Raw genomic sequence first — 26,830 nt, 5'->3', positions numbered from 1 at the left:
AGCATGTGAAAATTAAAACCACAAGTTTGCAAACAGTTTTGCTGGCACCAACTCTTCTTTATTTTCAAAACAAACACATTATTAATACTGCTAGCTCCGACACGTCTTTTTTTTTTTTCCCCTTTCTTCTTCTAAACACTTCAAAAACCATGGGAAAAGGCCATGTGAAGCAGGAAAAAAAAAAAATATACAGAAGGATACAACTACTATTTAAATTCTCAGTCTCCCAAACATGGCCAGTTTGGAAGACCACTCTTAGTAACTTATAAGCAGTCATTAAACCTAAAGGGAAGTAGAACTTCACCAATATGAAGTTCCAGAACTACCGCCAAATAGAAGATAACGATACAGATGGGATCAAGGAGTAATGTTGTATAAAACTTCCACAGCAAAAGCAGCAGCACCCTTTAACAAAACCTCTTATTTATCTGTCTGCAAACTGTTCCAGGTAAGTGTTCTCTTCACACAGAGCATGCTGTAAATAGCTGCCTTTGGTTACTCATTGTGTTTAGGGAAGATCTTCTGAACTGGATCTTTGCTTGCATATAAAAACAAATCCGAGAATTTTACCAAAAAGGAAGAATTCCTTGCAGATTTTTAGCAGTAAAAAGGACTGGTGATACAGCCAATTATGAACATTTTCAATAATTTGAGATGCCACAGAAAAAAACACAGTACAAATAAACTTAGAGAAAGGAGTGCCCTCTGCAGACAAAGCAGTGGATCTCTCTCAAAGCTGACTGCTCCAGTTCATAAACAGTAATGACTTTGAATTTGGTGTTTCAGTTTAAGGAGGATGGGCTGAAGTACTCCTTGCCTCAGGAGCCAAAATCCCATTCATTCTAGGTGCTGTACCATTTTCTGATGTAGTCAGTCTTTATGTTTTCTCTACTTGTGAGAGAGCAACAGGAATGATGCAACAACAGAAGTCAACAGAAAAACAAGTCAGTTTCCTGATAATGCTGTCTCTTAACAAACTAAGTCTTGTCAGTCTGTCTTCTAGTGTAGAAGCAATATTGTATATGAGAGAACTGGACTTGGTAAGAAGGTATTTTGCAAGCACTTTCTGCATTATTACAGCCCCCAAAAAGAACGTACAGAACAAGAGATTGGTTTGTCAGAAGGCGAAGTAATTCCTTTACCATCTCCTGCAACAGTCCCAACCAAACTCTGTCCAGCGGGCCAATTTGTAAGTAAATACTCCACATGATCAAAGGTTAGGAGTTAAGCAAAGGGTTATTTTAAGAAAAGTCTAAAGAAAATTAACCTTGCAGGTGACATTTTACAGTACAACTGCTTATAACCACTCTAATGAACTCTACAAACTTTTGTCTTTATTACATAACGAACTTTGAAATCGATGGTTTTAACAGTGCAGATGGAATCTTGCTTAACGACAGCTACACAACTCAAAGGCCACAACATTATTAAGCCAGTCTCAATACAAGTCAAATATGACTTACACTCTCAAAAAGATAACGTTACCACCAATAAACTGATAAAACTCATAACTAAGAGAGTATCAGTTGAAGAGCCCAATGGGTCTCTTTTCAGAGACCAAAAAAGCCCAGTGAGACTTCCCACGAACAAGAGGATTTAAGGAAGTGACACAGAAACCAGACTCCATTGCCATTGTCACTTCTGAGAAGGCCAAGTGCCATCTGGAACATTACATTCCTTATTTCAGGAACTTTAAAAAAGTTAATAGGAATAGAATTTATATAAAGCCAGGGTACCTATACTGCTTAAGATGCAAATGATTGATATAAGATTACATGAAAGCTACGAGAATTATCTGGAAAATGTTATAGATTCAGTTTTAGCAGTCTTCCATATGTGGGTTTTTTCTTCCTTCTGGTAAGAAGAGAGAGAGGAGGAGGGGGAATTCGACATCAGCATCACTAACAAAATTCCATGCTGTCACCGTTTTGTAAAGCAAATACAGGCCAAGCTAATTCCAGCTCCAAACCTGTCCATCAAACCAACTGCTTAGAATAAACAAAACCCTAAATAACAAAAAGCAAACTAGTCTTAAGTACACAATCTGCCCCTCTTTCCAGTGTGTCACGCCCCAACCCCAAGCTGGTGTCTATAGAAAATTGTCTGAAAAATTACAGTTTGGAATCAAAAAGTGGGCAGGGTCTCTTACAGGAATGTAAAGTAGCTTAAGTCCACCTATTTTTCGGCAAAGCTTATTTTTTCAATTGAAAACCTCCCAGTTATCAAGTTACAGATTTCTCTCAGGGTCTTAGCAAGTCATGGGCCTTATTACAGACACCACTATAGTATTCTAGAAGACGTTACATTAGAGTCACTGAACTTTCATCATGGCCTCTACTTGTCTTCATGCCATCTTCAGCTATTTCTTATTTGCCACTGTCCTACTGAAGAAAGTTGCATTTAGCTAGTTCAGCCACGTAGTTGACAGCTCAGTATGCTTTTAGCAGTACCCTCCTTCCTAGTGAAGTAAGAGCAAAGCACCCGCATGTCCTGCAAACAGGAACAAAAACAACAGTGTGAAATCATTCAGAACTGCAGATTTATAGACGCTTTCTAACTCTTTCTTTGGATTCTGTACAAGGCAATGCATTTATTTCCAATATGGGAGGGGGAGGAAAGTATGACACAAGAATTACAGAAAGATGAGCTACTTCTGAAACATCTTTCATTAATCAGAAGTACCATTCTATGCAGTTGTTTAGGCTGCTGTCAATAAAATTGACAGCAATATGCCTTACAGCAATTTATCCCATGCACTTGAAAGTTTTCAGTTGCCCACTTTTACTTGGCTTCTCTGCTGCCACAGAAACTTCCACAGCTAACTCCAACTCCAGGGCTTCAGAAAAAATTCCCCAGTGACCCGGCTACAGGTTCTCTTCCTCAAAGCATTAGAAAGCAACAGAAATCTAACAAAACCCCCAAGTTTGTTTTGTGGCTTTTTTTTTTTTAAAGGTATGGGAGACCTCATGAAAGCTTATCATGGAGACTGAAAGATAAGGAAGGCAGATCTTACGAAAAACTGAAGTTCATTACTTCACATCACAGTCTAGTTCAGAGAAATAGTAGTAAAGATGTGCCTTTGAAGACTCCAAATAATGAAAACCCAAAAGCTCACTAGAGAGTGGAAGAATCTCTAGAAGGCTCCAGATTTTCATGCAGTTCAAACACAGGTGCACAATCTCTGAAGCAGACAGAGATGAATCCTGTTTTGGACAGCAGTGAAGCAGAGCTCAGAACGTCATCTATAGTCAAGATGGGAAATAAAGCACACAAAGTGAGAATTTCAGAGCTACGGAAAGCTGGTATGGCAGTCAGGACACAACCAAGTAAGCTGAGGAAGTCCTCAACTTATCTACACAACTATCACTGAACAAGAGGTAACAAAAGAAATGTCTAAAAGAAACATCCTAACAAGAAAAAGCTTTCTGTATTAATTAATCGGGTAAGCTTCCACCTCTTCCTCTACCTCAAAGCATCATGACAGCAGGAAACAAGTGTACTGAAGTCTCAAACCCCATTAATCTGTCTCAATACAGTGACCAACGCAATGTTTGACAACAATCTCATTCAACCCCAGCACTAGATACAGGTGAAATGGAAATCAAATGCCAAGCAGTTCCCTCAAGGCCTGTTTACATTATTTTCTATGCATTTTGCTTTACAAAATCTACCCTAAATCATTGAGCCTGAACCGTTGCTTTCTTTCAAGTGCAAGAGGAGTCTTGAAGACACAACTAGGATAAAAACATTAGTTTAAAGGTGTCATTTAAAGTGCCTTTTATCCAGTCCACCTCGCTTTCAAAGAAAAATCATTCCTTATCACAAAAGCATCAACTTGACTAGTTTTAGATTATTAGATTACTTATATATACAGAATATGTATAAAGGGGGTACTTAGAAGATCTGGGAAAGAAGACAGAGGTGACAATTATATCCTAGGAGCTGATTCCTCAGATGTCACTCCTGTGAAGCTGCAGTTTTTAATGTCTATCTTGCAAACACCATAGATATTTTATGATTAGTTATACGCTAATTTTCAGAAAACACTGAAGTCTTTGAGCCTATCAACCTACCATAAGCTTTGACAACACACAGGTGATTGTCTCTAGTTGTGTGCCAAGTCAAGTAAAAATACCTCTGCTTATTCAATAAGTCACACCATCCTGTTAAGACAACAAGTACGCTTATAGAGCAATTCTGAGCACTTTTAGAAAGACATTGATCTTCCCCGGTGTGTAGTACTACTAAGTTCTTAAGTAATTTCTTACATCAGCTCAGACTTTGAGGTGATTCTCACCATCCTTAGATATGACTAGTAATACTTTAGCAATTACAAATCAGTCTTTCCAAGTCTGTGTTGAAATAAACTGTGTGGTCTACCTTTAGACTTTTTAAAAGTCTTTTTAGACTTTTCAAAATATCATTCCTATCTACAATAACAGTTTTATTTCCTGAGCTTGACTTTAGATAATAATAATTGTTTGGATTTACCTCAGCTGCAATAATACACAGGCATATTATAACCAATGTTCAGGCATATATCTGTTTCCTAAAGCATAAATCACAGGCTCTGAAATAGATACCTACTTCTGTTCCAGAGGAACAATTCCAGTCACTGACAAAAATCAGGGAGAGTTTGAGCTTGCCAATAAAACTAAATATAACACTACATTGCAGAAATTTCTTGTCATATAAAGAACAGTACAATCTTAGAGTTAGGCAGTGTTGAAATCTAAGAGTCTAAATACACCTTAAAAAATTACATATTTGACTTCAATTTTTTTTTCAATTACCAAATCTGAAATGAAAATAAAACTAAAGTTCTTTTTGTCCATAAAATGTGAAACCTTATTTTAAAGTGTAAGAGGTGAAAGGAGCTAAAGACATCTTTTACAAGTATTTTCTGGTTACATACCAATAATGCCACCTACTGGCACGACAGAAGATCCAGATTTTCTTTCGGAGTAATTTTAAAATAATTACTTTAAGAGCTTTAATTTCAATATAACATTAAATACCATTTCTCTTCCCTTACACTCATCTGAAGCAGATAATTTCTTTCACCCAAATTTCTTCACAAGTAAGGGGCAGGATTAGAATTGAACAGTGTTCTACTTAATATTTAAATATCAACACTAATCTGAATATAGCAAGGACCAGAAGGTAGGAGTTTTCTTCAAAATGCAACCTCCCGGAACAGCAAAATTTCTAAGCCTCTAAAACTCATTACCAAATAACTTTTATAAGACATAAACTTGTGAAGAAGTTTTACTGGTTCAGCACCTATTAAAAAATTCTTTCCATCCTTCCAAGCCATATGTATTTTCTAACCCTCAGAATGAATTCTGATTATAATTATCACCAAAAGTCCATGTACGGGGTGAATTTTAGCAGTTTCAGGTTTAAGCAATTAGCAAGGTAGATATCCAAAACAAAGCCAGGAATTAACAAAAAAATATATTTTTTTTTAAATACCAGAATGGTAATGAACGAAAATAACAATTAAAATATCTAAATGAGATTATTCTTGCCTTGTAAATAAGATATGCAAGAAGCAAACAATTACAATCAAGTAACTTTGGAATTTTACTCCATAATTAAACCGCTCTCTTATTCTATGTTGGATAAAGCAATTCAGAATAGAAAAGGACAGAACGGTTGGAAGGGACGTATGACGATGATCTCGTCCAACTGCCTGACCACTTCAGGGCTGACCAAGGTATAGCGTGTTATTAAGGACATTGTCCAAATGCCTCCTCAACACTGACAGGCTCGTGGCATCAACCACCTCTCTAGGAAGCCTGTTCCAGGGCTTGACCGCCCTCTCGGTAAAGAAATGCCTCCTAATGTCCCATCTGAACCTCCCCTGGCGCCGCTTTGAGCCATTCCCACGCGTCCCATCGCTGGATCCCGGGGAGAAGAGCTCAGCACCTCCCTTGCCATGTCCCCTCCTCAGGACGCTGCAGGGAGCAGCAAGGTTGCCCCTCAGCCTCCTCTTCTCCGAACTAGACAAGCCAAAAGTCTTCAGCTGCTCCTCATGGGACATGCCTTCCAGCCCTTTCACCAGCTTTGTTGCTTCCTCTGGGTGCATTCAAGGACCTTCCCATCGTTCTTAAATGGTGGGGCCCAGAACTGCAGACAGTACTCGAGGTGAGGCCGCACAACTGCTGAATCCAGCGGGATCATCCCCTCTTCTGACCGGCTGGTCACGCTGTGTTTGATGCCCCCCAGGATGGGGTTTGCCCTCTTGGCTGCCAGGGCATGCTGCTGACTGTACTGAGCCTGCTGTCAACCAGCACCACCAGGATCCTTTTTATTAAACCCAATCCTGAACACAGGGTAGGTAACAAGGAAAGGAAAGGGCCCTGTATAATTATGTTCTCAGCAACTGAGGCTTTAGGGAAAAATAGATGTAATTGGTATTTTGGAATGAGCCAAGGAAACTTGCAACTGCTTCCAGTGAGATTTAGCATTCCTCCACAATGTCACAACTGAAGTTGACAGTAAATAAAACAGCACAGGACAAGCAGCAGTTCTCAAACCAAGTGGCTTTATTAGAGTTCATCAGTGAGAGGACATCTGGATACAGAGCTTTTGCTGCGCATGTTAACTCACTAGCAGTCCCTAGCAAAGCTACATTTTAAAAGCACCTGGCATTGCTCAGGATTTCCTGAAGCAAAAACCTCCATTCTCAGACACCCTCTGCACATTGCATTGCTGCTTCTCTCCTGAACAGGGTTACAGCAGAAAACCATATTCCTGGTTACCAAGTACACCAAACCTTTCACAGTCATACGTGTACCAAACCAAACCTTACTCCAGACCAAATCTGGGGATTTGTGCCACTTAAACTCTACCAAACTACAAACTCCACAGACCTTGCACTTAACAGGAAAGCTGCCCTAAGATGTAAATGTCATACCTCATGTCCTTCCAGGAGAAGTTAGAGACTTTCAACAGCACCATCTTGGAGCCAAACATACTGAAAACCCTCATTACCTAAGTTCCCTCATCCAAGGACTGGCAAATATTCAAATAGTAAACAAATTTATCCCAAACATACGTATTTGCATCAAGAAGAAAAACTAACTAGATGGTACATTTTCTGAAACCTTTATAAGATCTAGGAATCAACATGGCCTTAGATCAAAGAGCGGTTGATATAACCAGTGTATTGCTCCACTGATACTTTCCAAAGATTTAACTTTAAGAATTAGCCTTCTAGACTAAATTCTCAGTGGTGAAGGAATAGAAGTAGGCAGAGCAAAAATCTTCTTCCAGTGAGCAGAACCAACAGTGTCTTCTTAATACAAGGGAAAACTTGCACCTTGCTTGAGAGCAGCTCCATGGAACACTTTTTTCAGGGCTAAATGGGGTGTTATGCTCCAGTAATGGAAATACACAGAGGTATCAGAAAACACAGGTGAATTTACACCCAACCTCTTCTGGAGGTTGCACAAGCACTGGGGGAAGCACAGGCTTCCAGCTCATTTCTACCACATACAGACTGATACCTCTTACTCCACACTAAAGATGTTTTTGAAGAAAGACATTTTTAGAGCATTGTTTAGAATGGTATTTTATGTTCATGACCAATTGACTCAAAATTAGATGCATTATAAACTAAACAATTATTTTAATCTTTTTTTACTATTTTCTCCTCTTAAAACAAATAAAGTCAGTCTCAGCTTTAAAACAAAAATCCTAATCTGGAGTTCATGGTTGAGACCAGTCTCCCCAAAATGAATTAGACTGAAGCATGTTCCCACTAGCTGAAGTAAAAAGGCTGTCCAGGCTGGTAACCTGTTTCTGACAGTGGATATTAGTGGATAATCAGGGAATGAATGTAGGGATAGGACTTGCATACAGAGATAATTCCCTAAAATACCCTCTCTCTCCCAGATTCTACAGCTTTAGGACTTTTTGAACAGGAGGTTGTTCAGCGTAACTGTTCAGCATAACTGCTGAGCAAGATGTCCCCTTTTCATCATTCATCTAAGAAGCAACAGCTACATACCCTAACAAAACTCAGTCTAAAAATAACCTGTTCACAGTTCCCAGATTTCTGCCAGTGCAGATTAAAAATTTACAGAAGTCCATTTACAGGCTATTCTGAAAGTGTTGCAGCAAAGCTGTTCAGGCTGTTAAGAACTGTTGCATAATAACCTGTTTTGGCCAGAAGCGTCAACCTTTGCTTATCTTTCATAGCTGATTTATATACCTACCACTTAGTCCTATACTCACCTTATAGACCTTTGATGAAGTGTTAAAGAACCATTTCAAGAAAAATATTCTGTTCTCTTTCTCCCAAACCATGTTTTTGCAAGGATGTCCTTATGACCCAGCAGAAAAGTAATTTTTTTTTTTTGTCCTCTACGAGAGCCCTAAAACCTTTATTCCTCTGACAGCAGAGTTCCTCCTCCTTTGACATCTGGCTGGCACCATGAAGAAACTGAAGCAAGTCCTAAGTTTCTTGTTGAGGTTGCATTCTTAATTTGCTGAGTCTTTCGAAGTTGGACTTTTCTGAAAAGATGTTGGAATGCACCCTCTGATACTACTAATCCAATGACCCCGAGTGCTGTGAGAGCATAAGGAGAATGAACTTCAAAAAGTAGCCAGGTTCCTGCATTCTCCCTGAAGAGCCTGCCCTACTACTGTTGTCGGAGGCAGCAGACGGGGCTAAGCGAACCACTCTTCTGACACAGCAGGGAGATTTGATCCCATATCAGCAATGCAATGTATTCTCAAACTCTCCTTGTGATTGACTTCCAATTTCCAGAAAAGGCTCCTTCCTTTTAAATCTGGAGCGAGAGGAGGGAGAGGACCCTACTTTTAATGATGACCACCAAAGAAGAAAAGAAAGATTCTTTCCTGACCTCCTTCAATTCATCCTAAGAAGTACACCAGATACACTTCTGCTACCCTGTGGAAAGCTTACTCTGTGTTTATCTGTTGCTGTGGACTGAATCCTCTTCATTGTGAAATTAAGAGAAATTTTGCACAAACTTAGCAAGACAATGGAAGACTGGACTTTTTGATATAATGGCATGTAATGTAGACAGCTACTTTTAGAAAGCATAGTACTTTTGTGTATACTAGTTACATTTAAAATTCCAACATTTAAAGACTACACAAAAAACCTAAAAATTATAACAAAGTGGCAACAGAAAATGAGTACTACTTTAGTGAATAAATTCTGATACATATCTGAATACTTTAGTGACAAAATATTTGCTATTTTAAGCTCTGATTAAGACTACAGAGCCTGCATATAAAACACAGACAAGTTAGAGGCAAGAAACATAAAACCATCAAGCCAAGAAAAACAGTTGTTTCTTCTCAATATTAAGAACTAGTTGCTATCCATTAACTTTACAAAACTCCTCCTAAAAGCAGTGAGGTGCAGAAATTAACTGAGGGTAGCTTAGTTTGCTTGTATTATTATGTGGTATGAAAACAGAACTCAACTCTCAAACTGGAGGAGCTAATAAACTATTTAATCACTTGAATTTATTTTAGAAATTCTACAAGCAATGAAATGGCCTCTATTTTGCCCAATTCTACTTTAAGAGCTATGTAATAATGGAAGATTCACATTTCCAATTCTTGCTGTCTAGACTGCACTCTCTGTTTTGACTAGCTCTCCACTGACTGTAACAGGGTCTTAGACACAGACGCCTACACGGGTGTAAACGTCCCCATAAGTATCTGCCCTGACAAAACCATCAGTTTTACTGCCCATAGGGGTAGGGACAATGGTACAGCTGTTAAGGATCAGGTATTTACCTGCACACTTTTATTGCTCAGGGGTGTGTGACTGTGTTAACAAGTATACACATGGACCAGTTAATAAGTGTCAGTTATTCAACACCTGGTGCCTTCTCCATCAAAAGTGGATCATGGCAGATTAGATGGACAGCCCCCTTTTGTAAAGCAATGTGTATTTTAGACAAGGGAATGTCAAAGAGAGCCTAGTGAGATTCCAATAAAATACTTGATGTACCTAGAAAAAACTGTTAGTTAAATTGGTGGTGACAGAAATTAGAAGTTCTGCAGGTTGTGAAAATAAATGCTTAAATTATTTTCCTGAAATGGTATATAAAAGGCTAGAGCAATACTACTAATGGAGTTCACCTGAACTGGACTACAGGTTAATCTGAGAGTACTAGCATTATCCAACAATGTATAAAATCAATAGATCTGTCAACAGTGAGGTTTATGAGAGCATCAGACAAGAAGCAGGAGGTGATGCTGTCCGAATAAATTTCACCCTACTTAGTACAGTCTATCAAAGCAGACCATCTGTCACACACAAGAATAAACCAGACTATCATCATTTGGAAGCAACAACAAAGGAAAACGGCCATTTCACCAAAATCTGTTGTGAGATGCCCATGAATCAAACATGACATTGCATAGAAAAATTACTGATACCTCTTGTACAAATATGACTGACACTTCCACTCGGAGTCATATATACTATTTTGGTCACTTGCATTCAAGACAGCTGATGAAAGCAATCAACTAGGCTCAAAGAATGACAATAAGGAAAAGACAAAGAGCTCATCTGACGAGGAATCTAGGAAACAGTGACTAGTTGGCCTGTCAAACTGAAGACTGTTAAGATACCCAATTGTTATGTATAAAGAGTAGCTAAACATACTGGAGAAAACTATTAAACTGAAGAATACCACTGCCACCAGCAAAATGCATAAACTGGCAAAAATATACTTAACTGGAAATCAGAGAATAGTTCTACAGCCTCACTACGGAAACAGCCTTCCCATAAGAATACAGGGGACAAAAACCTTATCTTCACATATAGCATAATCAGTTTACAGAAGAGGTGATATGACATAGCTGTCCAGAACTGCAGGTGACTGGAACTCAGTGGTGCTTCTGGTTTTATTTCCAACAATGCTAATTGTAAAGTGCAGCTCCTAACTCCTCAAACATTTAGATACTCTTAGTTTTTGAGCTTACACATCAAATTCAAGTTTATAGCCTGTGTTTTATTAAATTGCTTGATTACATTACACTATCATACATGCACAGCCATTATCTGCAAGTCCAAAACAGTTCTGTTCAAAATATTTTTTCAGATAGGCTTGCACTAGTGTGGATGCACCATCATAAAAACTGTCATAACCCATTTTAAACTTCTACACTCCTGCATTTTTCCCATTTGCTAAAATGCATTGCCCCAAAAGATGTTTTAGACCATCCTGGCCTTTATACTTACACACAAGCTACACTAACGAGAAGATCACATATGGGATGACAAACCACCACTGAACTTCACATGCAGTTTAAAGACAATTATAAACCACAGAAAATCTGCAGTTTGCTTGCTGATTATATAAGATGTAACTTAACATAAGCTTTACAAAAAACTATGCTAAGAAAGCAGTTTAAAGCCAGTAATAAGCATAACTAAAAAACAAGAAATGGAGAGTCTTACTAAAAATTGTGTTCTTACCTTTTCCAGGACTTAGGTTTTGGTCTATAAACACCTTAAGCTCTCCATTGGCTTCAATTAGTCCAGCCTGCAAAAGAAAGTAACTTTTATTAAATTTACAAACACAGATAGCCTTTTATTGTTAAAGATGGAAGACATTGTACCAGAAGTCTCTGCTGCTACCACTCGCATTTTGTCACAAATCTGCTGCTAGGTAATGGCACTGTTTGTGGCATAGTATTTGCCAAATTTTAAAATTTTGATTTTATAAATACCATATTCTTAAAAAAGCAAGCAGAAAATCAGTTTACACCTACTTTGCTACTTTGTGTCCTACCTAAGGCCTCACAGTGTACATGCACTGTTTTAACAGATAGCTGAACACCCTTCTAATTAGAACCACTGACACTTGCGACTACACCTTTCTCTGTGTAAATACCATTTACCTACCACAGAAGCTAACAATATTATAGCAAAAACAGTAGAGGTGGTACAGCCATTTTAATTGGAAGAAAAGCATTAAAAAACACCTTGAGCTTTTAAATTATTATTTTTTTAAAGATCAGAATATAAAGGTCTTAAGCAAAAGAGCTATAGGATGACATACAAGTTTATAAAGTAATCACCATCCTTTGAGAAAGCTCACAGTAGAAGTTATTTTTAAAAATACTACTAATTTCTGGATAGAAAACATTTGACACAGTAATTCTTTGATATCTCCAGACAAAAGAGTTCCAAAAAAATAACGAACACAGGACACACAGTTTCCATTTAGAAAGAAGAGCAAGAAAGTCAACACTTGCACTTAACCATAATTTGGCATGTGGTGTTACAGAGGCTGAAAAGTCCCTAGCTGCATTTTGTGCATCGCTGGTATTTGCAGGCTGCTGCTGATCTTCAACAGACAATTAAGTGGTTTGCTGTCAGTCAGCAGCAAAGCTTTTCCCTTAAAAGTCTACCTGAAGAGCTCTACTTACGATTTGCCACAAGTTCAGCAAACTAAGCGAGCCACCAGAGGATGCTGTGGTGCTGTTATCAGCCAGGTGTATGACAGCAACTTAAGACGGGGAACTTTACAGGAGGGGAAACTTTCTCTCCTCAGTGAAAGGCAAGGGGTGAAAAAGAAGATGACCAAGCATTGGGGACAGGCTGGGAAGTGAGCAGAAGAGAAGTTTTGCTAAGGGAAGCATAAAGAGCAGTGGCCTGTAATGGCATGGCAGCAATGAGGACCTGGTGGCACAAAGAAAACGTGAGACGACAGTGGAACTGATGGGTAGAATGAAGAGTCTGTGGCAGTTCTGTCCTCCATTCTCCTAATTTCCACCCCAAAAGTAACGAAATAGCATTGTTTTAAGGAGACTGCAACAACTTACCAGTACACAAACCCTGCCTGTTCTCCGTCTTGCCCACAGTAAGGATTCAAAGGTCCATTTGAATAAATGACAGTTCTACTGCCCTATTCCCAGGCACCAGAGCTTTTTATAAGCCTAACTCTTCATCACACTTACTACGTAATTCAGCAGGGCAACAGACTATATCAGACACTTTCAAAGAAGGTATACTCATCAACATGAAATCAGCATCACGTACAAAGACGTTATCAGAGCTACAAAGACGTTACTAGAGCTACACTCTATGGCAATACAACATTCCAGAACACTGAAACCCACCGTGCTATATGAAAATCAAATTTTGATTAAGTGTTACATTGTACTCCCTTTCTACCTCTATTTCACAAGAGTGTTAAACCACACAGGAAGTGCAGTCTCACTGTCATTAATTTCTTTAAATGCAGTACTTCAGTTTCTATTCAACAGCAGAAAGAGGAGGCTGGTACTCAAGGATTCCTGCAAATCCTCTTTTCCATGAGGATCAAAAGATATCAGTGAGACTGGAAAGACATTTAATATACTGAGTTTGTGATCAGTGGACCACCAGGAAAATGGCTGTTTTTATCTATAATGTCTTTCATTTTAGAAGCACATGAATTTAATAATTTTGGATTATTAAATCCATTCATCACTTTAATATGCAAAAGCAAACTTGCATTGAATCCACATGTCACTTACAGTGATAATCCAAAATCAAATATTTAAGCTGTGATATTCAGCAAATTCAAGTATTAAATGCAAATCATTATTTCAGTAACTGGCAAATTAGGCAATTCAGTAATCAATTCCTTATTGCTCTCTTCCTATTTTTATTTTTTTAAACTAGAATGGTCTCCAATATAACCACTTCTATTAATTTATTTTATTCTTAAGTATTCAACCAGCCACCATAACACAGTATCAAATAATCTCATAAGCTTCAAGTTTTCTTCTACATAATTAAAATACACAATGAAAAATATTACCCAGAATAGTATGCAACTCCAAAACCCACAATCTAACCTAGCATTACAAAGGGTCAGGTTAGTGCTACATGCCCTGGACCATGCTTTTGTGTGACTGAAATTACGCAAGTCACTGACAAACGGGAGAACATTTGGGAAAAACACTGGATTGAATCAGTAAAAGAATACAATTTGGGAAAAATCAGAGCAACAGCAATCACTGAAAAAGAAGAATCCCCTCACAAACCACGACACTGATGAAGAGTACAGCAGTTACGGCTCCACCACCTCTCCACACCAGTGTCTTACTAAAGGTTCAGCTCTAGCAGTTAAAATGGCTGGTAAATATTCAACTCATTTGTAAGAGTATGCCTAGGAAAGACTCCAAGAAAACTATTTGGAAATAATACTACCAAATCCCACAGCAAATAGCACCCCCAGCTGCTTTTACTCATAACGAAAACTGACTTCTAGTGAAAATTCTGTTACTCCAGCCTCAGTACGCTCTTCACACTTCTGGATATGCTATTTATTTCTAAGGCTATCAAAATGTATCACTAGTTTTGAGTCTCCTCAGTCACAGATAAAAGCTTCTGGCGAGAGAAAACTGAAAAGTAAGACTTTCACCCCATATGAAATTCTGGTGTCTTTATTCTAAAATGGAAACAACTAGACAAAAAAATCTCTCAGTGTGTATTTCGAAGAAATTCCCGCTATTTTTCAAGTCAGGTTATTTTGGAGGAGAGACCAGGATTACTCCTCCATAACATATCTAGCATAGTGCAGTGCCCAAAAGAAAGAAAATAGAGGAAAACGTGTCCAAAGCTCCCATTAGGTATATCATAGTCACACATTCACATCGAACACAAAACAGAACAAACCCACACCCAACCCCAACTCCAACAACAAAAAAAAAACCCACACCAGCAAGAAATATCTGATTTTCCCCAATGGAAAAGTAACCTTCTCCTAATAAGGGGTTAGACATCAAGGAAAGTCTATTTTTTGATGGGAAAATACATGTAGTTTTGAGGCCTTATCAAGCTACTTGTAACAAGGTATTTTGATTTTTTTCACATGATAATGTAATTTTTTTTCATATTCCACATTTTCTTCTTATCTTCTCATGATTCTCAATTTCAAGATGTGTTAACTCCTTTGATCTTAACAACAGGGCTGCTTGAAATAATATCATGCTCTTAATATTTGATTCTGAAAGCTTATTAAGTGTGTGCAACTTCACAATTTAGCATTGCTTTCCTCTTCAGAGAGACATGTTGGCTATGTATATGCATATTCTCTATGGCTACATAAAGAAACTCCTAGTATCCTAAACGGGCAACAGATAATAGATACACCCTTTATCCTGGAGTGGAGACCCCAACCATCACCTAGGCTTTGTGTCATCAAATCATTCAGAACACCTAAGGAAAAGAAATCAACTGACAGGCTAAACATATCAAAAAATCAACTGTGGTTAGCTCTGGCCTGCTACGAGATCATCATCAGTCCTAAGGACTGGGAAGTCTATTTTTGTTTTGTTTACAAGTAAAAGCTGAAAAGCAGTACAAGTGCCCTCAGCCTGAAAGTCAGTAAATTGGGAAATATCTTTTTGTTGGGACTAAAGTTAATCTGAAACAAGATTTGCTAAAAATGCAGAGAATTTAACTTTTTCAAAAAACCCTTAGTGCAGACAATCATAGAATAATTTAGTATCTTACTACCAAGCTAATATTTGTGGTCTCTGAAATTATGCACTAGAAGTTCAACACCCTTACAATGGAAGTGTAATTTCTTCCACAGCTTTCCAGACTTGCAACTCAATTTCTTAATAAAAATTGGCATAAAACTATTAACTAAACCTTTAAACTAAACAGAAAATATTCAAGCTGAATTTGGACTGAAGGACAAGGAACCTATAAAAGCAAGACCAAGAAGTTTGACAAAAATGAGACTGAACAAGTACATGTGCTAGGTCTCTCAGATTTAACTGGAGAGGAGGGTCCCCCCCACTACTCTGGACTAAGTAAATATGGGGAACAGAAGGGTGCTTTGGTAGGTGCCACAGAAATACCTCTTCTATCTTGCTTCTACGTAATGAGCCCATTTAAGTATACTCCCTGAAAAAGAGCTGAAAGAAGAGCAAAAAGGCTAGAGAGAATGTTAACAGAGGTATTTGCCAAAAAGTATTTTTCACAACAGAAATTTTCAGGTGCTAGCAGCAGATTAAGCCCACTAGATTGAGGCACAGGACTGGGTTTGACAACAAAACAAGAGATGTGGGTGCCAAATATACAACAATTGTTAAAGAATGGGCGTCAGAATGGGACAGACAGAAAAGCAGACCATTTGGGGACTGACTGGGAAAGAGACAGAAAGTGAGCTAGAAAATCAGATGGAAGATGGCAGATTAAGAGTTGAGGTAAAGAAACTGGGAGTCACTGAAAAAGTACAAGCAAGAGAACTGATGAGAACCTGAAAGAGAGCTTTAATAGACCAAGGAAATCAGATCCTGCGAGTAGAAGGGAAGAACATGGGAACCGGGAAGACGAATACAATCTATTCTAAGCTATGACTGACAGGGTAAATAAGCTGGGACTCAGACTGAGAAGTTCAAAATAAATCGGGAAAGAAGTAGTAAAGACGGATTGAGTAAATGGAGAAAATGGGAAGGAAAAGTATTCTCGTTAGAGTACATTTCCTCCCAGAGCTTGTCAAGGGCATCAGGAGGATGCCTCTGCTGTCTACAGGCACTTGCAAAGCCTACGAGCAACCAACCGCACATCTTGTGCAAACTGCACCTAACTTGATCCATACAGAATGACAATCCCTAGTCATTTTACTGCTTAAGAGTAGGCAATAAATGTAAAGGCCCTATGCCATGCAATTTTACTATGTGCCACTTCACTGACAATGTAGGGGTTTTTTTGTTTGCCTTATTTTAATATCAGGAAGCAACAAACACAGACAATGGAAAATTAGCACAGCTACAAAGTGGAGAAAAGCTTATACAGAAATAATGCTGCTTAACCTTAATTCATCTTTCACCCCTATCCGTATGCAAATGTCATTTGTAACAAGATAATACACTATTTTTCCCACTGGATTCTCATCTCATCTCATTCAGGGACCAGAGCAAACATGCTCTGGGAATGAATCATCATGTAAATGCAGGAGACTATTTTTATGGGACATCCAATTCATTTTTTCACAAAAAATTAAAAGGCAATTAAGATATGAAGTAGAGGACTGCAGGAAAGGAAAGTTCTTTAATTTAAAACACTTGAATTTAATTTTGCAAATGAAGTCAGTGAGAACTATTCTTTCCTGCATAAAAGTTCTTTTATATTACCTTAAAGTCAGTCTATAGGAGTCTGATCCTGCAAAATTCTCAGACCTTATTTTACTGTGTCTCAGTAGCCTTCTTCTGAAACAGTGATCATGCCACATCCTCAGTTCATGGCAGCATCTTCAAGATTAATGTGTTTGTCAACCACTCAGCAATGAGCTATACCATAGAAATGAGCTTTTCAAAAAGTGTATTTGAATTATTAGCACCTTAACTAGCAAGGAATAATCGAAGCACTAGATGTTAAAGATCTGGATGACACAGAATTGTGAAGGTTAAAATTAAATACAGGTTAGTAGCTCAGCTAAGCGTTGTCAATCTTTGGTCTGAATATAGGCTCCACTGATACTGCACATAAATTGGACACTTGAGTATACACAGAATGACACCTGAGGTCTCCTTATTGCAGGATATGTCAAGACCATTAGCTTCCTTGGCTGTTCTTTCTGAACAGAGCAACATGTCTACAATTCAGCAAAAATTAAATAAAGAATTAATTTTGAAGATGAGTCAAATGGTGGTCCAGTCTAAGCAGCCACACAGATCAAAAATACCACAGGAGTTAAAATCATTATACTGTCTTGTTTCTCACAGTAATTCAGTTGCCCAAGTGATAACAATCCTTGCAAAATTTAAAGCTGACATCCCCAAAAGTAACTGTGAAGCTGTAAGAATGAAGCAAAACTGAATACAAGATTCCTAGGGTGAACATGACCAAAGCACTGGTTTGCCACTTCTACCACATAAACTAATCAGAAAAAAAAAAAAAAAGAAAAAAAATCATTGTTTGTGTCCTCTGCATATGAGTATTTAGTCCAGGGAGGTACCAGCAGCAGCCACTTCCACAACTAGCTCCAGGTGCTGTTCTAGGTTTGACCTTAATAGACTTCTGTTTTTCCAGCCAAATCAAATCTTTACAGCAGTTTGTTCAACAGCATCTGAACCACAGCCGAAATCAACAAGTAATGTCAAACAGGACCCATTCCGAAACCGTTTGCCTCACCAACCTCCTTATCAGTGTATTACAAGGCTACAGCAGCCCACGAAGTAATTTTCAAGCAAGTCTGTGTAACCATCAATGCAATACTGGGACGCTTAGCAAATGTGAAGTAACACAACACAAGAGAAGTAGCTGACAGCGTTTTTTGGGATATGGACCACTGTCACCCTTTAAAACCAAGTTGTCCGCTATCCGTCCAAGAACTGCTTCAACATAGAGAATGTTTAGCACAGATTGGCCCATTTTTCCTCCCACTTCTAATTAGCCACAATAAATCTCCATTAAGTGATATCCAGGCAAGCAAATATAAACACTGAAGTAAGTGATCCCTAGTATAACTTCACTTTTCAAAGCTGCATTTTTGTTTAGCATGTTAAGTTGCCAGCACAGCATATTTACTCAGTAATACTACAAATATGTATCTATATAGAGCCACTACCATTAACTGACACATACAATTAATAAAGAAGTTAAAACACTTTAAGGCTACAAGAAAATGCTTTATTTACACAAATAAATTGGCAAGGTGACAGGCAACTTCTGAGTTGCTATTTTCTGACTTATAAATACAAACCAACACAGGAAAAAAGGGAAATTCTTATTGTGTATTTGGCATGTAAAAAGGAGAGCTTAAAGACCACCTTCCTTCTGCCTTCTTTTAAAAAGCATATCTAAAAAAAATTTTAACAATATTCTAAATCCCAGACCGAGATGCCTTTTTAGAAGACCTAATTTCATAGTATTTGATCTTCAGTTTGCAAACTTCTGAACACATTAGAACTCACTAAAGGCAAATAGAAATAGATCAAGCTACCAAGAACTGGCTGGACTAAAATGGTATCAAAAAAGGTGCATGAACCACTTGAGATCCACTAAAGACTTTACTTCTCTAGTCTGCCTCACTGAAATTCCCAGTACATAACCAAAAATAAACATAAAAGGAGAAACACATGCTGGTATTTTAAGAAAAGTCTGAAAAATGTTTTGAAGACTTTTCAATGCTTTCTAGGCATTGAAAGTGCATCAAGTAAAAAAGAGCCAAAGTACATCTTTTTCTTACTTCCATTAGGCTCTTTTTTTTAATCCATCCCAAATGTAACTTTTTCAGACCAAAGACTTCCTCAAGATTGATGTAGGAGCAGCACATGAAAGCTGTTAAAAAGTAAAACTTTTGTGGCGTTCTGGCAAAATTAATATACAGAAGCACAGATCTTCTTCTTTCCCCAAATTTAACAGACCTATTGACCCATCCAGTAAAGTTGCGGTAAGAAATTAGTTTGCTGTAGTTTTTTTAAAATATTCTTGGAGCAAAATATTTATTAACACTATGAAATTAATTCACTGGATTAAACTACATACCCAAATGTATTCTGAATACTCAATTAAAATAAACCATCAATCAACATTAATCCCTACATCTCTAGATCTCTTAAACAGTAATATCAGATCAGGTGCTGAACTTTGTGCAGGCAGAACTTCTTACATGGTGTCCTCAGATTTACACATGTGCACAAAGTTAGACACATGAGCCATAGCTACTACTCAGTGAGATTAATAAACGCGCTATGAAATACTAGAGACATACAGTAAGTTTATGCAAACTAGAGATCAAGAGAAAAATCCCACATAAAATAATTCAAGCAAAAGACAGTAGAATAAAACATAATTTAAAAAAAATTTTAAAATCCAATTTTAGAACGAATGGTTCCAAAGCCAACGCTACTGTCAACAACCTACGGAACAGTAAAATGCATGAGCTTTCCAGATGAACAGCTCTCAAGAAATACATTTTAGTCTGTGAGAAATTCTGAAGGCTAACAGTGGCATGTCAGTTTAGAAGTTTGTGAAACACCAAATTATTTTTCAACCGCATGTTCTTCATGAACAATTATGTATTTTTTTAATGACTGGAAACAGTCCATGTAATAGTGAACAACTGAAACAATCATAACCAACCGCTACTATATAGAGTATTTCATTTACGTAATTCATCTATTTCGATATATGTAATTTTCAAGCTCAGAAGGGATCTTACTCATTCCTTATGTCTAGCCCCTTTCTCCTCAGTGGTTGCTTGTAACACCATGCATTGGACTATCCCCTCTAACAGACCCAGCACCTGCAAGCAACTTCTGCTTCTTCTCTTCCATTTAACAGTGGGTCTTCAAGAAAAGAGACACAAGCTTCTCTTTCTTTATGGCTGCTTGAGAGGCCTCAACAGTTCATTTGCAACAGAAATAACTGAGAGGAGAAAGAGGGTCACACCACAAGATGGATCTTCAGCTACACTACAGAAACTGTTGATTTAGTGGTGGAAGGTAGGTTAGCCATTGATACTAAAAAGCATTTCTCGTCTTAATTTACAGGTAATTCTCAATATATAACTGAATATAAAAGTGGCCAGCAAGTAGTCCTCAGTCTTCTGCTGGGAGTTGGAAGACAAAAAATTAAGTTACCAAATTTACTTTCTTGCTACAGTCATTCCTGCTCCTTCTTTTGATGCTGCATCCTGCCTAGTTTTAAGCATGCCAAGGATGGACAGGTCACCATTCCACCTAGGGAACTGTGTTCCGCCCCCCAACTATTAATCCCATGAATCCAGTGAGCAGCACAAGGCAGCCAAGGACCTCAGTGCGTACGGTTGGCTCCTCCAGCTCCTGCCTGGAAGGTGCCACATTTGTAAGCGGCGGAAGAGTTTACAGTAGACTCAGCAAAGTCTTAGAGAATGGCACTGATTAACCAGAAAGAGGAATACTGGCTAAGCTGGAGTTCTGGAGATTGTCAGCATGTGATGACTTCCTCTGTCTCAGACCAAGAAACCTCCCATACAGCGCAAATGTACATGTCAAACTGTACCCAACGCTACTGACCTCAACTTCATTTGTCATTCGGCCTCTGACAAGCAATAGAATGGTCCCACTCCCAAGTCTTTGGGGTACCGCAAGTGGTGTTCTCTCATCCACACATTTTCTTTCATTGTTTCTTTAAATCACAAAAAAAGTAAAGTCTTTCTAGTAACTAAGATCTTCTGAATTGAATGTGATATTCCATGGCCAATCTGCCTGATTCTCTTAGAACTGCTTCTCAGCTCCACACAATGCTCATTTACATAAACCCAAAAACGGTTATGGTCATTACTATCGCCAGATCACACTGGAAAATGAGTTTGCTCCTCTTTTTCCACCTTTACATTTATTGCATTCCAGACCCCCTACTCTTACATTAAGAGTTTTCAAAAAAATAAGTTGATATACCCACAGATACTTTAACCTTCACAAACTCGTATTTCCCTTTTCCCATTATTATTTTTCAACTTATCCAGCCATAACATTACTTGTGATTATGCTCTTAAACTCCACCTGCAGGCTCTTAATCAAGGTGCTACACATGAACATACCTTCCCCCTGCCCCCCCCCCATAGCTCCTGGACCACTACCGAGGAAATATAAGTATTTTGCAAAAAAATCGATGCTTTTCAGTACTTTGGTAATTATTTAATCCTTTATAAAAACATTTCATTGGGTTTGCCTGTATTCCCCATCATGCTCCCCATTTGTTCAATTATCCGTTGAAGTCCCAGCCTGCAAACTTTTACACGTATTTGATTTTTCAAACAGGTCTTTTCAAATTATAGTTTTTCTTTTATAAAAAGGTATCAGAAGAAGAGCTGGAAGCGAGCAACAAAAGGAAGAAATGCTCTCCTGCTGCAGGTGGGAGGAGGGGTTCAGTAGGAGCATGTTCTCTTGCAGTGCCCTGGCTCCACACTTTCCTCTTCTGCAGGGCTGCCTCCTTCACGGTCACCAGAGCAAGCACTGGCCCCAGCAGCACAGAGTAAGTGGGACGCACATCGAGCCCGCGTTCCCAGGCTGGAGCGCACCAAAGCTTGCTTGGCCATGTAAATGCCACCTGAAGCCCAGACTTAACATGGTAGCACAGCACAGCCCTAACCACAGTTTAGCCATCTCAGCTCTGCTGAGAAAAAGGGAAGGAAGGGGTGGGGGCATTCATCAACTATGCCATCTTCTTCACCACTACATCTCACGGTCAGTGCACTTGATAGGTGACATTGCGGAAGCATAAGCCATTAATCACAGCCGTATTTCCATGTCAGGATGTTAAAATTTACAGCAGTGCAGGTCTTCATAGACTCAGTGCCCAGGAATTTAGCAATACTGTCTCTATCATGATTAATTCCATTATTTCGCTGGGAAAAGAACTTGGATTTTGGACAAAAAATATGGGAGTAACTCTCTTCCCTTCTGAAAATCCAGAAAGTCTTATACCAATTAGCATCTCTATTGTCCAGCATTAAGTCAAACCTAATAGGGCCCACAATCAGACCCGGAAATTTAAAATTTCCCAGCATTCACTATGTGTTCTAGACATCATGTAATGGTGGGTATGTAATAGTCTGCAAAAAGGTAAGCAGTACATCTTTCTTCCCCGAGGCAGAATTAAGTATGTGTAGAGGTTTTTAAGAACAGGTTAGACAATACTTCCAATTAAGATTTCATACCCTTTCTAGCTACCCCGTTTCAGTGCTCAAGTACACTTAAAATTTACCTAAAACCTGACCTAGATTTCCATTTTTCCAAATTCAGCTTATTAATTCTTGTAATAAAGACAGTGAAAGCAATTTATTTTCCTATCCGCAGCGCCTTCTTCCATTTCTGAAGCTTACTATCATGTACGTTATTCCTGCCTTAACTACTCCCTTTTCTAGAATAAGCTAGATCTTTCAAAAATGAGGTTCGTTCTTAAATGTCTTACTCTCACTCTGCCCCCCTAGACCTTCCAGGATATTCACCTGTATTTCCAGGTGCTAGCACTTCTTCACTCGGTTGATCTCTCTCCCAAAAGCTATATTAAACAAATGTACTTTAGTACCTCAATTACTTTGAACTGTTTCCATTTCATCTCCTAGTCTAACATTCCTCTTTCATTTTCTTCCCGCTTATATGGCCTTTCATTCCCTGAACTCTGCTATCTGTAACGTACTTGGCACCCTTATCTCTTCCAGGCAAGCTCTGAGTGACTATGTACTTCTGGTTGCTTCTCTGCACATTAAGATGTTTTTCAGTTCCTTCTGAGCTACTAAAATTCTCTGCAAGGTTAATTTGCTAAACCAATCACTATTTCATGGAAATTCTCGCTATTTGAAAGCTACAACAGTCTGCATTAGATTGCAACCTGCTGTTTAAGAATTTGAATTGTATCACTTACCCCTAGCTCGCATGCTGTTGGTTTGGGTTTTGGTTGGTTTTTTTTAAGGGGAGATATATTCCAATTTGAATATGGAGTAGTATCTTGTCTTATTTTCAATAAGGAGATGTGAAAGCCCAATTATATTAGGCATTAACAATGAATTACATCTTCAGCAAAACCTGTTTAAATTTTTTTTTTTTTTTTTTTTTTAAAGTACCGGAATGGGTAAAGAGCAAGCATGGTTCAAAAGGTAGGCCCCAGAATTCAAAGCCACTAACCTTAATGTCAAAGATAATGGAAGTCTGTGGTGAAAGTGCCCAAAGCCCACTTTTACAGACACTAACTAGCATCTTTTGGTAGACAGAGACAAAACAATGAACACATACGGAGACTGAACCATCTTCACTCCCTTGAATATATGATGCCTCCTCAAACACAAAAAAGGCAATGCTAGTTGACAACAGCAGTCAAAGACAACCCTGTCATCTGAACAGTATTTGCTGAGTTTTTTCAAATCCAATTCAAAACCAAGCTGCTTTAGCATTCAGTACCGATACACATAATGCCAATGGCCCAAGTGCTTTTATGAGCATAGTGAATTCTTAAGATTAATTACTCTGAAAAAATGGCTGCAGATCTGAAGCTGTTTTATGCTGTTACATCTACAGGAAAACACAGCCTAGGCTTGATGTACAATGTAGATAAAGTAAGTTTCATATATTCATCAATGCCAGCTATCATAAAGCATGACCCCGTTTGCTTTCGCTAATAAAACCAAAAATATTCTACGAGCTACGCTTCCCCATATGACGTGCTACAAATATACTTACATCTTTTGCCATGTTACCAAAGACTAGAAATCAGTCCTCTTAAAATCTTGACGGCTGCAGGACACAGAGACAACGATGCTATTTTCTAGAAAGCAAGCAAAGACAACATCAGCTACAAAAACGAAAGGAGGGAAAGTTTCTACAATTGAAATTACTGGCTGCCACCAAATACAATTTAGCGGGGAAAAAGTTTCCTGTCATCACCAATTCACCCCCTAAGCCCCCCCCCCCCCGCTCACGTGTGGGAAATACTCCCCTTTCCCGACGGTGGGAGTGGGGGGGGGGGGGGGGGGGGTGAGCTCCCAGCCGGTGCCGGCGGGCAGCCCACCCCGGCCCGGTTTCCCCCTCCAACACCGCAGAGGCGGGCGCGGGCAGAAGCGGCGGGGGAAGAGATCACTCCCTCCTCGGCCTCCTCCTCCTCCTCTTCCTCCCCACCCCCATTTCCAGCAGCAGGCACAAGTAGGCCCCAGGGGCCAGCCCCCCCCAAGGCCTTGCAAACCACCACCACCCCCTTTTTCTTCCTCCTCCTCGCAGGCGGACGGGCCGCGGTTGCACCCAGAGGCAGAGACTGCCCAGTCGCCACCTCGCCTCGGGCAACCCAACGCCCGCCCGCCGCGCCCCCCGACCAGGGCCTCACCGCCCGGGCAAAGCCCTAAGCCCCGCGCCGCCCTTCCCTCAGCAGCGAGGGGCCGCGCTAATCGCCTCAGAAGCGGCGGGGGGGGGGGGGGGGGGCACACGAAGAAGGCGGCGGAGGAGAAGAAGGCGGGGGGGGGGGGAACGAACAACGCGCCCGCGCACCAGGCGGCACCGGGGGAGGGAGCGGCGGGAGGTCCACCCCGTCCTCATCCTCCTCACCCCGCCGCCAGCAGCGAACCCCCCCCCCACACACACACACACCGTCCCGATGCTCCCCATCCTCCTCCTCGCCGCAGAAGCCCAGCCCGCGTTGCCCGCACCTGAGCGGCCGAAGGTAGAGAGAACCGGCTCCATCCCCCGACGGCCAGACGTTCCACACACAAGCCCCCCCCCACCCACCCACCCACCCCCCCCCCGCCGCCGCCGCCGCCGCCGCCCGGGACAGGGAACCGGAGCAGCGGAGCAGGGAGCCCCCCCCTCCCAAAAAAAAAATTTAAAAAAAAAAAAACCAACAAAAAACGAAAAAAAAAAACAACAACAACAAAAAAATAAGACAACCCTCCTGCCCGCCCGCCCGCCTGCCGCTGCGGAGGCGCCCGACTGCACATGTGCGGCGGGGAGCGCGCGCGCGCGCGCGGGAGGCGGGAGAAGCGCGAGGGGGGAGGGAGGGAGTCGGTGTGTGTGTGTGGAGAGAAACGGCGGGGGGGAGGCGGGGGGGGGGGGGGGAGATCAACGGCTCTAACGGCAAACCGGGGCGGAGTGGGGGCGGGTGGGACCGCCCCGGGGTTGTGTGTGTGTGTGGTAGTGGGGGGGGGGGGGGGGTGAGGAAGAGGAGGAGGCGGTGAAGGAGCGGGGTGTGGGGGTGTCTCACCCGGCGGGCTGTCACTTTCCCAGCCCGCCTCTAGTTCCCCCCCCCCCCCCCGGTCGCCAACCTGGCGGGCTCACCGCCGGTCCGCTTCCATCGTTCGCCCTCACACCTGCCCCCGCCGTCCCGCTCCGCACCCCCCCCCCCTTCACCGGCACCGGTGAGGGGGGAGCGGGCCGCCGCTCTTTTTTTTGTTTTATTTCCCCTTCTCTTTTTTTTTTTTTCTTTCCCCCCCACCCCGCCCCGCCGCCGTTGGCAGGGAGGAAGAAGAAGGAAAAAAAAAAAATTTAAAAAAAAAATTGAAACTTACACTTTTGTGCGTCCCACCGGCGTAACGCTGCGCGCTGACGTCACGGCCGCAGCGTGCCTTCCCCGGGCACACGCGGAGGCGCCTTTACAGCCAACCGCCCGCCGCGCCGCGGGGCGGGAAAGGGAGCATGCGCGCGCGCTTTTTCGCGCCTTTCCGACTCCCCGCCCTGCGGCGCTTTACAGGGGGCGGGCTGGGCGGGAAGCATCGGCGCGAGATTGCTGCTTCGGCCCCCCGGCGGCTGCTGCTGCCGCCGCCGCCGCCGGGCACGTGGCCGCCGGCGCGCGCCGCCCTGTGAGGGAGCGGGAAGGCGCCGGGCAGCTCCGTCTCCTTATCGCTGAGGAGAACGCGGACCGCGCCTTGGTCCCGCCGCCCTGGGGAGGGTTGGGGCCGGGCCGGGCCCCCTCAGGGCCGAGGAGGGAACCGAGCGGGTTTCTGGGGTCGGGGAGGGGGGGAGCGTGGGGTGCCGGTGGGGTGCCGGTGGGGCAGGGCGGTGCGGGTCGGTTGCCACAACATCCTGCCGCTGCTTCCTCATCGCGTGTTTTTGGTATTTCTTTTTTTGGTCCGGCCGTTAACTTGAGCAAGTCGCCTTACAGCGGTCGGTTGCTAAAATTAGGATTTTACGGTAATCCAAGGGAAAGTTTTTTCCGTCAGGCGACCGCCGCTCGCAACCTTGAATTAGGCCAGACCCACACCAAAAAAAAAAAAAAAAACCAAAAAAACCCAAAAACTTAGGCGCTCACGCTTTCCGACGCCTCCAGCCTGCGAGACCTGTGCGCGCGGCCACGGACGCAGAAGCGGTGCACGTTCGCTAGGGTTGTGTGATGTAATTACACGAGAGTGAT

General features: G+C 41.0%; 1 protein-coding gene across 4 annotated transcripts in view; it reads right to left on the bottom strand.

The window, feature by feature from the left end:
* TFDP1 (transcription factor Dp-1) overlaps window positions 1-26,082 on the bottom strand; it is a 47,368-nt gene extending 21,286 nt beyond the window's left edge. For 2 of the 4 annotated variants that reach the window (XM_075057188.1, XM_075057191.1), the window contains exons 1-3: window positions 25,134-25,233; window positions 24,178-24,262; window positions 11,480-11,546 (exon numbers count right to left, since the gene is read on the bottom strand). In XM_075057188.1, coding sequence (XP_074913289.1) covers window positions 11,480-11,546; window positions 24,178-24,189 — 79 coding nt within the window. In that variant the 5' untranslated portion in view covers window positions 24,190-24,262; window positions 25,134-25,233. Of the gene's footprint in view, window positions 1-11,479; window positions 11,547-24,177; window positions 24,263-25,074; window positions 25,094-25,133; window positions 25,234-25,988 lie in introns of those variants that run through there. The other 2 variants (XM_075057189.1, XM_075057190.1) reach the window with 2 other exon arrangements.
* Between the last annotated feature and the right edge of the window lie 748 nt (window positions 26,083-26,830).

Source organism: Buteo buteo, chromosome 25 (assembly GCF_964188355.1).
Source record: "Buteo buteo chromosome 25, bButBut1.hap1.1, whole genome shotgun sequence".
Classification (NCBI taxonomy): domain Eukaryota; kingdom Metazoa; phylum Chordata; class Aves; order Accipitriformes; family Accipitridae; genus Buteo; species Buteo buteo.
The sequence above is the reverse complement of the archived record's forward strand: the minus strand, read 5'-3'. Positions and strand labels throughout refer to the sequence as shown.